At 38.3% G+C, this 13389-nt stretch overlaps 1 protein-coding gene across 1 annotated transcript in view; it reads left to right on the top strand.

Moving 5' to 3' along the window:
• Positions 1-4445: 4445 nt before the first annotated feature.
• Trpc7 (transient receptor potential cation channel subfamily C member 7) overlaps positions 4446-13389 on the top strand; it is a 129969-nt gene continuing 121025 nt past the window's right edge. Inside the window, exons 1-2 of the mRNA XM_020180911.2 lie at positions 4446-4843; positions 11990-12767. Of these exons, the coding sequence (XP_020036500.1) occupies positions 4842-4843; positions 11990-12767 (780 nt within the window). The 5' untranslated portion in view covers positions 4446-4841. The remainder of the gene's footprint in view (positions 4844-11989; positions 12768-13389) is intronic.

Genomic DNA, 13389 nt, shown 5'->3' with positions numbered 1-13389 from the left:
GTTGGCTAGTTCTTGTGGCTCCTTTGGGGAACTGTCCTTTCCCTGCCTTAGTCAAAGTGAGAATATCCTCTGTTACTGCATGCACCTACAGATACTAAAGTCAACTTAGACTCTGTGTACAACGTAACCTTAATTATAGGCCCTGTAGGTAGGAAGGAAGTGGTATGGGTCTGAGGCAAACACAGGTCACCTCATGTGTATGAGGCTACCTTTTAAAAAGAATGGGTGAGTCTGTCTTCAGTCAAAATCATCAGAAGATCCCTGAAGATATCCTTATCCCATTAGAGTCCTGGATACTATAACAGACCTACCTTGGCTGGGCATTTAGTCGTCTGTGCAATTCAGTCACTCTGAATACAAATTCCAAGGCTTAGACATCAACACTCTCTATCCTTCATTGGAGTCAATAAGAACTTCTTAGTATGCAACCTAGAGGTACTCTGGCTTTTCTATCTGGACTTTGATCACCTATTATGAAACTTTATCATTAACTTAGTATAAGACATCAGTGGCATTTAACAATATTCATCTAATATCATTGTGCTTGCCATTATTTCTCCTGTATATTGCAAACATGTGCTACATCTCACTAATGCATAGTCTTCCACTGGCACAACCTCCCAATTCACCAAAAATAAAAATTTAACAACTGAACTATCCCCTGGTTCCATGAGCCATACATGTTCCATCTATGACTGGTGATGTGGTCCTTATGGACAACCAGATTGTTGACCCAGCTCCAAAACTCTATCACTTACTTTTTCAACTTATTCCTGGTACCAATTAATGCAAGTTGGATTCTCCAGACATAGATGCTGATATGGAATTTTAGATGAAAGATACTTACTAGGGATCAACATTTTTGAAAGGAATGAGGAAGCAGAATTGGGCAGAGGGGGAAATCAAAGTATGATGATTGCTCATAAGAGCGTCCCTAAAATAGCATGGATTCTCCCACCTTGCTAATTTACAATATGTAATCTGCCACAGTGATCTGAGGTGGAGCAGCTTTTTGCAGCTAAACCAAACCCTGAAGAGTATGAAAGTTGGAGGCTATCAGCTGACTGCTATCCCTGCACAAGTCCTTATTGAAGAGGGATCTCCATGTCTACCACAGCATCTCAAAACTCTTTTCAAGGCAGAACATAACAGAAATTAATATCTCACATTAATTTCTGTTTGCTTTACAAAGAAACCTTTAATAGTTAATGATCCAATTATAGCTTATACAAATCATTTGCACAACCTTTGAAATTCACACTGTATAGCCCAAACTGGAAGATCCATAATTTTCATAAAGCATAAATATGAATAGAATTAAATTAACATAATTCTGGTCATCACTTTGAGACATAGTGCTAGTTCCAGTTACCCATTGCTTACTTGTGAATAAAGACACAATTTTTCATGACTTGAGAACAGTCTAGAACATAGGATTTTTTATGCCTGTGCTTACTTTGGAGAAGCTTTGCAGTAATGTGGCCATGAAACAAGATGAGAGAGATCTTCTAGTCTTTCTGGAGATGGATACAACATATTGACTTCTAGCAATTTCAACCAGTTTTTTCTATGAAAACTTATTTGCATCAATTTCTTAAATCAAAAGTCTATATATAAGAGAAATAGCAATGTCTGTCCAGTAACCAAAATAGCAAAGACTATTAAAGAAGGGGAAAAGAGGTGTCCCAATGGATTCATTTATTTGAAAAAGGATTTTCATACTTATGGCTGCAGTTTCTAAAACAACTTATTCTTCCAATAGACAAGAACAGTGTTTCTTCAAAGGGTGATTTGTGAATCACTTGTGAGGTTCATGGGGGAAAAAAAGGCAAATTCTCTGAAAAAGGAGGACCAGGAATTTGTATTTTCATATTTTTAACAGGCTTCTATGTTCTGATGACACCCAGAAAATCTGAGAACCACTGTATGTTCACTGTTCACTCATAGAACAAGTTGTTAAACAATAGTGAAAGGTGACATATGCTGAGCTCTGACTATGTGCCAGGACTACTCTAAGCTCTCTATGTGAGGAATCTTGTTTTAGCCTCAGTATAACTCTAAAAGCAAGGGACAATTGTCACTTTCATTTCACAGGTAATAAAGCAGGGGTGCACTTGGGAAATGGAAGATTTGGAGTTAAAAATGCAAGAAGTTTGACTAGAAGTCTTATGCACTTTTAAACACTAAACTGAATTGTTAGCCTATATTTAGTTGGCACAAAGCAAAGCTTAAGACCTTATGCAGGACCTTAAATATCCTCTAGTCCAAGAGCTCAGTTTACTGAACTTGCACTGTTGATAGTAAAGACCTAATTACCTCAGCGTTTTGCATATTTAAAATGATACTTTGATATGGATGTCACATTTTTCATATTACAATTATTTGCCATTGAACCAAATGTCGGTGTATGATATCTTCTGGTAATAGTAAAACACTCTAATAATGAGGACCCTGAGAATTGAATCCTTCACAAAATGTCATCTTATCCTATCATTTTTGAAGAGCTGTTTGGCCTGATTCTGACCTTTCTTCAATTTATTAATACATATATAAAATAATTGGTTCATTTTCTTTCTCTGTGTCTCCATCTGCTCTCTCTCTCTCTCTCTCTCTCTCTCTGTCTCTCTCTTACTCCTTCACTCTTGCTCTCTCTCTCCCCTCCCTCTCTCCATATGCACATATAGATGTATGTAACCCATATCAGTGGCATATTTTTTTAAATATGGTTTGATTTTTCAATGAGATTATTATGAATAGAAACAAGGACATAGTTCATGTCAGAATTTCATAAAATTTACTATGGCTATTTATTAAAAACAGAATATATCATCTCCATCATTATCAACTAAAAGTCACAAGCCTACATTTTTGAGAAAGTATTTTATAATTAAGAGTATCTTATTCTATACTGATTCACTAATCATAATGATGAAGATTGCAATCAAAAGGATATTATCGGTGCCAGAGCTAAGCTTCAAACTTTGTGATTGTGAAAGATACCATTGGTGACTTCATATACTCTATTTTATTCTACACTTCAGTATAATACTAAAGATTTTTTAATCCATTGGCAGTTTGTGGAAATTAATTAAACCTACTTGTTTATGATTATAATAAAAAATAAATTTCCCTTATCCTTTAAGACTGAAAAACTTTTAAGAAAAACTCTTAAGTAAAAAAATTTCTTTTTAAAGGTACATAAACATCATAATTAAGCCCATTATTTTGTACCATACAAATAAAATAAATAAATAGACTAAAAAGGGTATTTTATCCAACAAAGCATAAACATTAATATTGGAAAGCTTATGTGGAAGCTTATGGAATAAAATATAATTTGTCATCAATCTCTTTAGAGAGTTTAAGTAGAGAGCTATCTTACTTCTCTTGAGCAAAGAAGGGGAAAAACCCACTCAAATGTTACTTTAAATGCCAGCTCTCCTGGATGCTTTGTATATGTTATTTCAATTAACTATCACCATAAAAAATGTTTAAAGAACATTATTATTAACCCTATTATTGCCCACATTTACATATGAAAAGACTGAGATTCAATGAGGTTGACTATTGTGTTCAAGTCACACAGTTAACAAGTAGATCATAATCCAAGGATCCTTTCCCACAAACTACGCTGTCTCCAGAGAGAATGCCAATAGCATATTAATGAATTGATGCTATCTGATATGTATATATTACTAGAATATAGCAATAGTATAGTCTGCAAAATACATTATAAGCCAACTCTTAAGTAGCATTCACAGTCAGTCATTAGAGTGCCAGTTATTATTAATCCATGTGTTGGACTCAAAGAATAAGCACTCTGATTTACTCAGCAAACCAGATAGATCCTAGAAACAGTTTTCCTTATGCAGGTGATATTTCAATTAAGGAACTTTCTTTCCAATGATGTCATCAAAACACCTTAGTATTTAAGAATCATAGCCCATTTGATAACATAGCGATTGGTGAGAGTGAGGACCCTTGAGGAAATGTATTTTAGCATTGCTAATTTTTTTCAAACGATAAAAAGTTACAAATGAAAGCAGATTCTTTTAAAGTCTTTTTACTAACATCAGATTTGATCTATGCCACTAACCTCTTCCTGACCCTAGACAATAGTAAATATCATGAAACAAAAGGGTAAAGTTAGAAGATGCATCACTCTCAGAAGACAAAGTGGGGTGTGGCCTTAAGGTTTATAGGAAACTAATACTGTCGCTCTTCAGGCTCTTCTCAACTCTCTCCCTCTGAAAATACATACGAACCCAACAGGTAGGAAACTAGCTCATTCGCTATTTTTCATTTGTTTAAACTGATGAATATTCTGCCAGAACATGCTGCCTTATATAACTGAGGAGTGTGTGTGTGTGTGGGGTGTGTGTGTGTGTGTGTGTGTGTGTGTGTGTGTGTGTGTGTGATTTACTATTCTGGGATGGAGGGGGGAGGTTGAAATTCTGAGGGGCTTTGGTAGGAAGGCAGAGTTGTTCTCTCCCTTTCAAAGCTGTCTGGAAGAGGGGGTGGGGACTATACCAACCCATCATCACGCTGTATACCAGTCTCACACACGAATGCTTCTCCTTCATCTCTGAGAAATTTCCCCTAGATTAGGAAAAGGACGGCAAGGCGGGTCTGCCACAAAAGGCGAGTTTTTACCATTGCAGCACAAAGAAAAGCAGAGCGCACTTTCACATCACTGCAACTCCACTCTCTTGACCAGCTCTACACTTCAGCACCACGGAGAGCGGCACCTCCTCTGCCACCCATGGGGAGCCAGATTCCCGCGACTCAGCACCGGATTCCGGTCATCTAGAGGAGGGACAAGCCTGCGTATTCTACCCTCAATGTAAGTAGCTATAATGATTCTTGAATACTGATTTCCCAGTAGAGTGTCTTCTCACTGAAATATGGAATTAAACTTTTATTTATTAGCCCTTTCTCTTCAGTGCATTGCTTAGATTTCAGATCTAAGTATGGATATGAAAATTTTATTTGTTGAATGTTTTTCCTTTTATTGAAACTCTAAGTCTACTAAGCCATTTAGAAATAGAAAACTCATCCTGGTAGCCTGGTCATTTTGTGCTGGAGTGGTGTAGTTTTGTTCCTAGAAAAGAGTGTGTGTGTTCTCTCTCCTTTTGCACTGCTGAGAGCTTTCTGATTTGATCTTATTAAATATTGTTTTGAGAGAAAGAAGAGGGGTATATTCTAATGAACAGTCACCTTTAAAGAACTACAGATGGCAAGAAAAAGACTGATAGTTTTCTTGCTGAAAATATGGTGTGAGCTGTAAATCTCTTTAGACATCCATTTCAAAATAACAAATATGCTCTTAATAAAAGAGATGCAATCTGGGCAGGGCTTTGACATGAGCTTTGAAACTCTGAACCACAGTCTTTCACCTTTAAGTTTGAAGTTGTAAATTCACTTACATATGGCTAAGTAGACCCACCAGGATGCTATTGCTATTATTTGTAATTTAAAGGTTTAATGGATTCAGGGTAGATTTGGAAAAGGCAATAATGATTGACCCTATCTGGTGCCACTCAGTGAATTTTTGCCTCAGAATGCCACCTGCTGGTGGGTTCCATTTCTAAAGCACTAGGCACTTATCAGATTTATGAATGAACTCATATAAAATCCAGAATATTCATTACATTATGGATATGATGCAAATCACACTTAAGATCTTTTTTAAAATGACATTGATTCATTTGTGTAACAACTTACTAAGGTTCTATGTTACAATTATATTTTCATAAATATTTATTGCCATAAACACTTGCTTCTAAGCTTAGGGGCATGTATACTAGCTAAGTCCTTTAGGCAGTAATTAACCCAGAAAAAAAGTCAGATCTAAGTGGAGCCTCATTGCGGCTGATTGCAGAACACATGTGGTATCATGGATGACAGCTACCAAGAATTGTTGATTAGGAAAAGCAACCTGCATATCCTCTCAAATAAATATTCAGCATGTTACTTTTTTCAGTACTGTCATTTCATAATTTAAGGGCCTCTCTTTTACCTGGTCAGAGACGTTCATTTCAGACTCTTATCACAGAGATCAGTGAAACCCCCAGAAGATCACACATAGCTGTTTTATTCCAAGACTAATCTTTTTTAAAAATGTAACTATTTGAACTTGCTTTTTTACCTCTATCTGAAGCTGTACACAATGAGATCTAAACACCCAGTTTCATAACTTCCTAGGTCCAAATAGGCAAATAAGGATTTTCAAAGTAAGAAGAAAAAACAGAAGCACACACAAAGCACTAGTTATATTTGGATAGCTAATACATAGGGTAGTTTGAAAATACTTAGAATAACCTCTTTTCTAAATGATGTTATGTTGTGAAAATAAATTACTAATATAATCATTTATTAACATTCAGGAATGCTAAATATTTTTCAATCCAAGATACCATAGGAAAAACCATTCCACCTTTAGCAGAATTGTCTAGACATAATATATTGTAATGAGAAACTTTGTATCCTGTAGGATCTGACTTTTATTGAAAGTCTAAGATGTATGAACTCATGAAAGTAAGCTATATGAACTCATGTGTATAATGGAGTAACTAGGTGCTACCTCTTTTCTTTTATTCAAAACATATGTTGTACAAGCATGCTGTGGTCACTAGCTTAAGGTAGAAACTTAAATGCCTTAGATCTACAATTAATATAATTATAATAAGCTAAAGTTAATAATATTCAATATTCTAGAGCATGTACTTCACTAATTTCTATGCACTATCTCACTTCAACTGCAATACAATAAGGAAGATGACACTTAGAAATAAGTTGAACTCCTTCAGAACTATGCAAACTTTTTCAGGAATATTATGAAGAAGTGGATTTTGGTCCAGGGACTTAATGTACCCTCTGCTATTAGTAGTTTCATACAGCAACTTATGAGCCATCATTTATAGTGGAGCTAATTAGAAATTGATTTTACTTAGGAGCTCATACCTCATTTTAAAAGTTGTCAGTCAGAAATAGGAAATAGTAACTACTTATGGCCCCTATATTTGTTAGAAGGTGAATGCTAGTAAACCCTAATACTTCTATCTTATTGTTCCTCTCAAATGACCAATCCAGGGAAAGTATTTAAGAACTGACTAAGTTATCTGACCATGGAACATGTGCCAAACATGGGGTACTGTGTCATATAAACAAGTACTTCCCTTGCCCTCAAGGATCCTTCACTCTAATGGAAAAATTTACAGACTAAGAAATGTAGAAACATGTAATAAGATGGATGGTAATGATATGCCAGTCAAAAGCACGGGCTTTGAAATCACAAAGACTGGACTCCTAACAGTGGATGCACCACTCACAAGTTCTTTTTCTTAGGAAATGTGGTTAACTTATTCAAGCCTCATTTCATCGTCTGTTAAATGAGAATGACAGTAGCAACTAAAAATGTAGTAATTTGTGAGAACTTAAAATGATAATGCATGTATAGCACTCAGTACAAAAGCTGGCATGTGGTGGTCAATCTGCAATAGATGTTAATCATTATGATTGAATAGTCATTTAGGAAAATAGCTAAGCTTATTATATGATTAATTTATTGAAAACAACAATTCATGTTGTATACTTAAGAGTATGATATGTAAGCTTCTGATGATCATTGTTATGGACATTTCTATGAAGTGATCACAGTACTTGTTTCACATTACTTAATCTTCAGTATGGCTCCGAGGAACATGAGGGGTGTGTACATTGGTTTAGGAGAAGACTACCAACCACCATCAGTGTTGCTCTCTGGACTAAAAGTCACAACACATATACTTAGGAGAAGAGGCACAGAACAGAGCTGGGGTTTCTTGGGTGCCTGATCTGACTCCTGAATTTTGTTTGATTCTGCATTCAGCTGGGGAATGTTACAGACTGAATTGATTTCAGGGTTGGATAATTTCCACAGAGACTTTTGATGCATGTAGCAATTTTGGAAAAAAAGACAAATATTTCTAAAAAGAGACATTTTGAGTGGCCTTTTCTTCATCAGTAATTAACCACAACCCTGTTTGCAAATTCATGCTTGTTTGCAGCTGGAATTAAGGTGCAGGCTTCAAACTTTTTCATGGATTACTCACATCTGGCTTCCTTCAGACTGGTTGATGCATCTGTTAGAGCAGCTTGATAAAAATAGCAATAGATCAAGAGGGAGTTTAATAATCAGTCCTCCTCTTAACTATAGTTTTGTTTCCACTGGAACCCTTCTTTCTCAATGACACCAAATGTCAATGTATGCATTTCTGGAAAATGAAAAACACAGGATCTTAATTGAGGTGTGTGATGAATTTGATCACTCCTTATCTCAATAATATATGCAAATAAAAAAGCATTTGACTTCAAAGCTCATTTTTAAATAAAATATTGAAGTAAGGGCAATCAAATACCTTTGGCATTTTAGGGAGAATCATTTTGCTCATTATTGGCCTAGAACTGGAATAGGGTCTCCAGAGTCCAGCTGCAGCTATATGGATGAGCTTTGATCACCAGCTATTGTGAACCAAATGACTTTATGACCCATCATCTTTTGTAGATTCTTTCCATTCCACGTGATACATACAGCTAAAGCATGAATATCTATAATATTGAGATTAAATGGCAGCTAACAAGATAAAGCATCATTAGAGTGATATGAGGGTAAGAGGGAGTCATAGCTAATAAGAAGCCCACTGTGAGGTTAAAAGGCCTTTATAAATATCTGAATCAACTCATGTGGCTACAGGATCTGTTGTGAAACCCCTTGGGCTAGAAACAAACTCACTGAGTAACAGTCCCATGATATGCTAATGTGTACATGTGACTTGAAGACTCATACAGTTTCATTTTTAATGCCAAATTCCACTAGAAAAGGGGCAGAAACTGGTTGCTTTTGAACATCCAAATGTATCTCAAAGCTGAGGTTTTAAAATCTGTGAGAGAGAGGCTTGCTTATTTCTTGCTACATCTGGGTGTCTGCTTTCAAGGTCATTCAGAAAAACGCATGACAACTAGTGGAGACATATTAATTTCTGACAAGTACTAGCCATACACACATACTGCTTGTAATTAATGTAGAAACATCAAGATTCATATGATACTTTGCCCTTGTGCAGAAATTATTTGCCCTATGATGTAATCTTTTTATTTCTCCTACTTCAGTTTCTTCACCTAAAGATGAGAAAGCTAATATTTGCTTCTTATGTTTTGGGTTTTTTGTTTTGTTTTGTTTCATTAATGCAGGGAATTAACAAATGATGCTTGAACCATCCTTTAAGTTTGTTGACTGTAGTATCTATGATGTTCACATGGACTCTCAATTTAGATTGGGTACTTATGTGCTCCTTATGCAATGTTTCTCTGTTCTGACTTGGTTCAGTAGTTATTATATTTCTTTTGAATTTATCTTCCCAAGGTTTCTTGCTATGTAATAGTCAGGTATCCTTGACCTTGTAGTCTGAACTGTTCTCCCTCTTAGACAGACCTTTAATGGAAACAGGACATGGAATTGAGCTGCAGTGGCTGTTTCTTTGAGGACAGCTGCTTTCTTTAAGAACAGCTGTTTCTTTCAGGATCACTTTGAGAATGCAGCTCACATGCTCTTGAGTGGAAACTGCTTTTTGCTGGGTTGAGTTTGCATGGCTAAGTCCAGAGAGGTGCTCCTGAGAGGGGTAGAAAGGTATCAAAGGACAGGGTAAGTCCATGAAAAGATTATTAGTGTTCTGTGGGCTCACCTTCTACCCATGTCAGTGCCTGGATGATGGACTTAGAAACTAAGTTCATTACATCCCTGGGACACAAATGAGGAGACTGCTTAGCTTGCAACTCAGTCACCCCTCTCCTTCTGAAAAACCTGTAAGAATAAACACCTGCACACTATTTGTGAGTCCCTCTCTTCTGGAAAGATGGCTGTCGGATTCCCATCTAGAGTCTGCCTTTAGCATGAATAAGCAGCTTCCCTCTCTGGAATGATAGCTCTAGTGAATGAAATGGGCTCAGAAAGAGCTCATGAACTTGAATCCTCACCATTTTCCCCCCAGTCTTTCATCAAAGTGCACTTTAGAAGAGTGGATGGCAGTTTAGACTCTCTTCCTAAAGGAGTGCAGAGCTCTCTGTTAGGATTTATCACTCACAGTTGCCTGAGGAGGGAGTTGCCCATAATTCTTTTTTTTGTTTTGGCCCTACCCTGCAGTTCAGCAGCTTTTCCCAAGGGAAGTGTAGCTCAGCCCCAGGCAGAACTAGAGAACCAAACTCCGTCTTTGCTTTGTACCAGGGATTGAGCCCCCAGGGAGCTAAGATTGAAGGGGTTGGAAAAGGTCAAAAGGTAAAATGAGCAGAAAAAAATAACATAGCCCAAAATTCAAAAGTTCACAAGACTGCCACTTGTTTTGGTTGCAAAACACTAAGTTTAATTTATAAGCCTTGCTCTGTGGTTACTTTTGTTTGCTTCATTGTTAAAGTGAATTAAGTGAAATACTGAGTATTCTTTATGCCAGAAACATAATCAATAACAAGAAGACAGTTCTCTGGGACTATGGAAAAGTTAACAACAAATCTCTAAGTACTTACTCTTGCTAAAATTTATGCCATTATGTGAATAACGTGAGGAGTAGACTCAAAAAGGAAAATAGAAAATTCAGGTAGGGCCAACTGGAGAAATACTTGAGAATACTCCAATACTGGAGAATACTCCAACTCCCAAGTTGTTGGAGGCTTAGGAAACATTTGGTCCAGCCCCTCTTTTTTTTAATTCTTATCTGGGACCTAGAAACTGGGTACCTGCTCCAGGTCTTAAGGTGAGGTAGAGATGGAATAGTCTGACCTGAACTCAAATTACATGTTAGTCTTTCTAATGAGCCATTTTAAAACCTTGGTAAACTCTTAGGAGATTTGTACGAAGTCAAAGAATGGCAAACAGCAAAGCCAGCATTTCTACTCTAAACTTTCTGACTTCAAAGACTATCCTTCAACTTTCCTTCCCTCAGCATCTTTATCTGAGATGAAGACAGTGACAGTGCCTTCCTCATAGGTTTGTTATGAAAATTACACAAGTTAATACATGTGAAGCTCTTTGTATAGCACCTAGCACATAATAGGTACTTAATAAATGTTAACAACTATTATTAGTAGTATTGGTATTAACCTCTAGACTATATCACCATGGGAAAGAGAAACAAGTTAGAAGTGAACCCAGCATAGAACTTGACTTATCTCTTCTACTCACAGAACAATCCAGGTTCAATCTTAAAAAGTTAGGTCCAAATGCACTCAGAAGGGCTGATTCCATAGCCATCAGCAAATGGCAATGACTTCCAGTCCTGCTTCCTGCCACATCTTGCCTTTTAGTAGGTGCTCAATTTTCCTGGGAACAAGAGAACCCAGTCTCCATAGAGAAGAGCACAGAATGTAGCACAAACCTGTGTGGCCATGCTCATTAGGAGGCAGGACATCTGAATAAAAGGGAGCAGTAACTGTAGTGGCCAATTCTTTAGCACAGCCCTTGGAGAACTGAGTATAACAAGAGACAGATTAAAGCCACAACTGAGCACTTTCTACATGTAAGCTATTTCATGGACCCTAATGGCCCACAAAAAATTATCCAAGTTGTGTGGGCAAAAAAACAAAAGCACAAAGGGGTTGAGTGACTTACTCAGTTTTATACAAATAGGAATAAACCCACAGCTTTTGCCTGTTTCAGCCATACCCCTACCCCATACCCTCCACCTCAATCTACTTTTCAGCTCTGCCCCTACTCCCCAGACCCCCTAGGGATAGAGAGGCCAGATAACTATTTTTCCGTTTGGAAAAATAGTTCAGACAATCCAATTTGTCTCAATCCTAATGTTTAAGACAATTATGTCTAGTAAGATTTCATAATTTGTCTTAAGATTCCAATCATTATGTTCTTTTTTTATGGTAACAATTTTTGTTTGTTCTGCCTCTGGGGAGTTCGAGAGTCTCTGGGAAAGTAACTGAGCATCTTTCCCTTTTGGTCATACAGGTTGGGGAGCAGCACCTTCAAAAACATGCAGCGCCGGCACACGACCTTGAGGGAGAAGGGCCGCAGACAGGCCATCCGGGGTCCTGCCTACATGTTCAACGAGAAGGGCACCAGCCTAACTCCAGAGGAGGAGCGCTTCCTGGACTCTGCTGAGTATGGCAACATCCCAGTGGTGAGGAAAATGCTGGAGGAGTCCAAGACTCTCAACTTCAATTGTGTGGACTACATGGGGCAGAATGCACTGCAGCTGGCCGTCGGAAATGAGCACCTGGAGGTCACAGAGCTGCTGTTGAAGAAAGAGAACTTGGCGCGGGTGGGGGATGCGCTGCTGCTGGCCATTAGCAAGGGCTATGTGCGCATTGTGGAGGCCATCCTCAACCACCCAGCCTTCGCACAGGGCCAGCGCCTGACGCTCAGCCCACTGGAGCAGGAGCTGCGTGATGATGACTTCTATGCCTATGACGAGGATGGCACACGCTTCTCCCATGACATCACACCCATCATCCTGGCAGCCCACTGCCAGGAGTATGAGATAGTGCACATCCTGCTGCTCAAGGGCGCCCGCATCGAGCGGCCCCATGACTACTTCTGCAAGTGCACTGAGTGCATGGAAAAGCAGAGAAAAGACTCCTTCAGCCACTCGCGCTCCCGCATGAATGCCTACAAAGGACTGGCAAGTGCCGCCTACTTGTCCCTGTCTAGCGAAGATCCTGTCCTCACCGCACTGGAGCTAAGCAATGAGCTAGCCAGACTTGCCAACATTGAGACTGAATTCAAGGTAATTCTCCCACTCACCACCCTGCAGGCACACTGTCCAGCAGGTTCTTCTGTGTGTGTGTCCAGTAGCAAGATAGGTTTTCTAAGGTCTAAGAAAGAGTAAAAGCCTCAGGGTCTTGCCATTCATGGCTCATGGGTAAAGAGTGATGCATCTCACTGTGTCAAATGTAGGCCTGAAGGGAAAGCCCAGTAGGTGCAGTGTTTTAAACTATAAAAATGTGGTAAAGTGGTGACATTTGCACAAATCCATATGGTACAAGACAAGCAATTTACAGATGGGATGATATTGTGACTGAGCTCTGGGACATGGAGCTCAGGAATGCCTTACAAGCTGAGGTTATTTCCTAGTCTGGGGCTTAGACCTCTTGATTGTTTTAGCTGCATAGTTTTGACTTGTCTCATTCACATCTCTATCTCATCCTGGACTGTGCTGATAGATTTAAAAAAATTTTTTATCTATTCATTTATTGGAATCAGGGTCTCACTATGTAGCCCAGGCTGGCCTCGAACTTGAACTCAAGATTCTCCTGCTTCAGCCTCCCAAGTGCTAGGATTACAGGTATGCACCACCACACCCAGCAAGGACAGTCTTTCTTAAACCCAGAAAACTACTGCTATTGTCC

Source organism: Castor canadensis, chromosome 16 (genome assembly GCF_047511655.1).
Source record: "Castor canadensis chromosome 16, mCasCan1.hap1v2, whole genome shotgun sequence".
NCBI classification, from domain to species: Eukaryota; Metazoa; Chordata; class Mammalia; order Rodentia; family Castoridae; genus Castor; species Castor canadensis.
The sequence above is the reverse complement of the archived record's forward strand: the minus strand, read 5'-3'. Positions and strand labels throughout refer to the sequence as shown.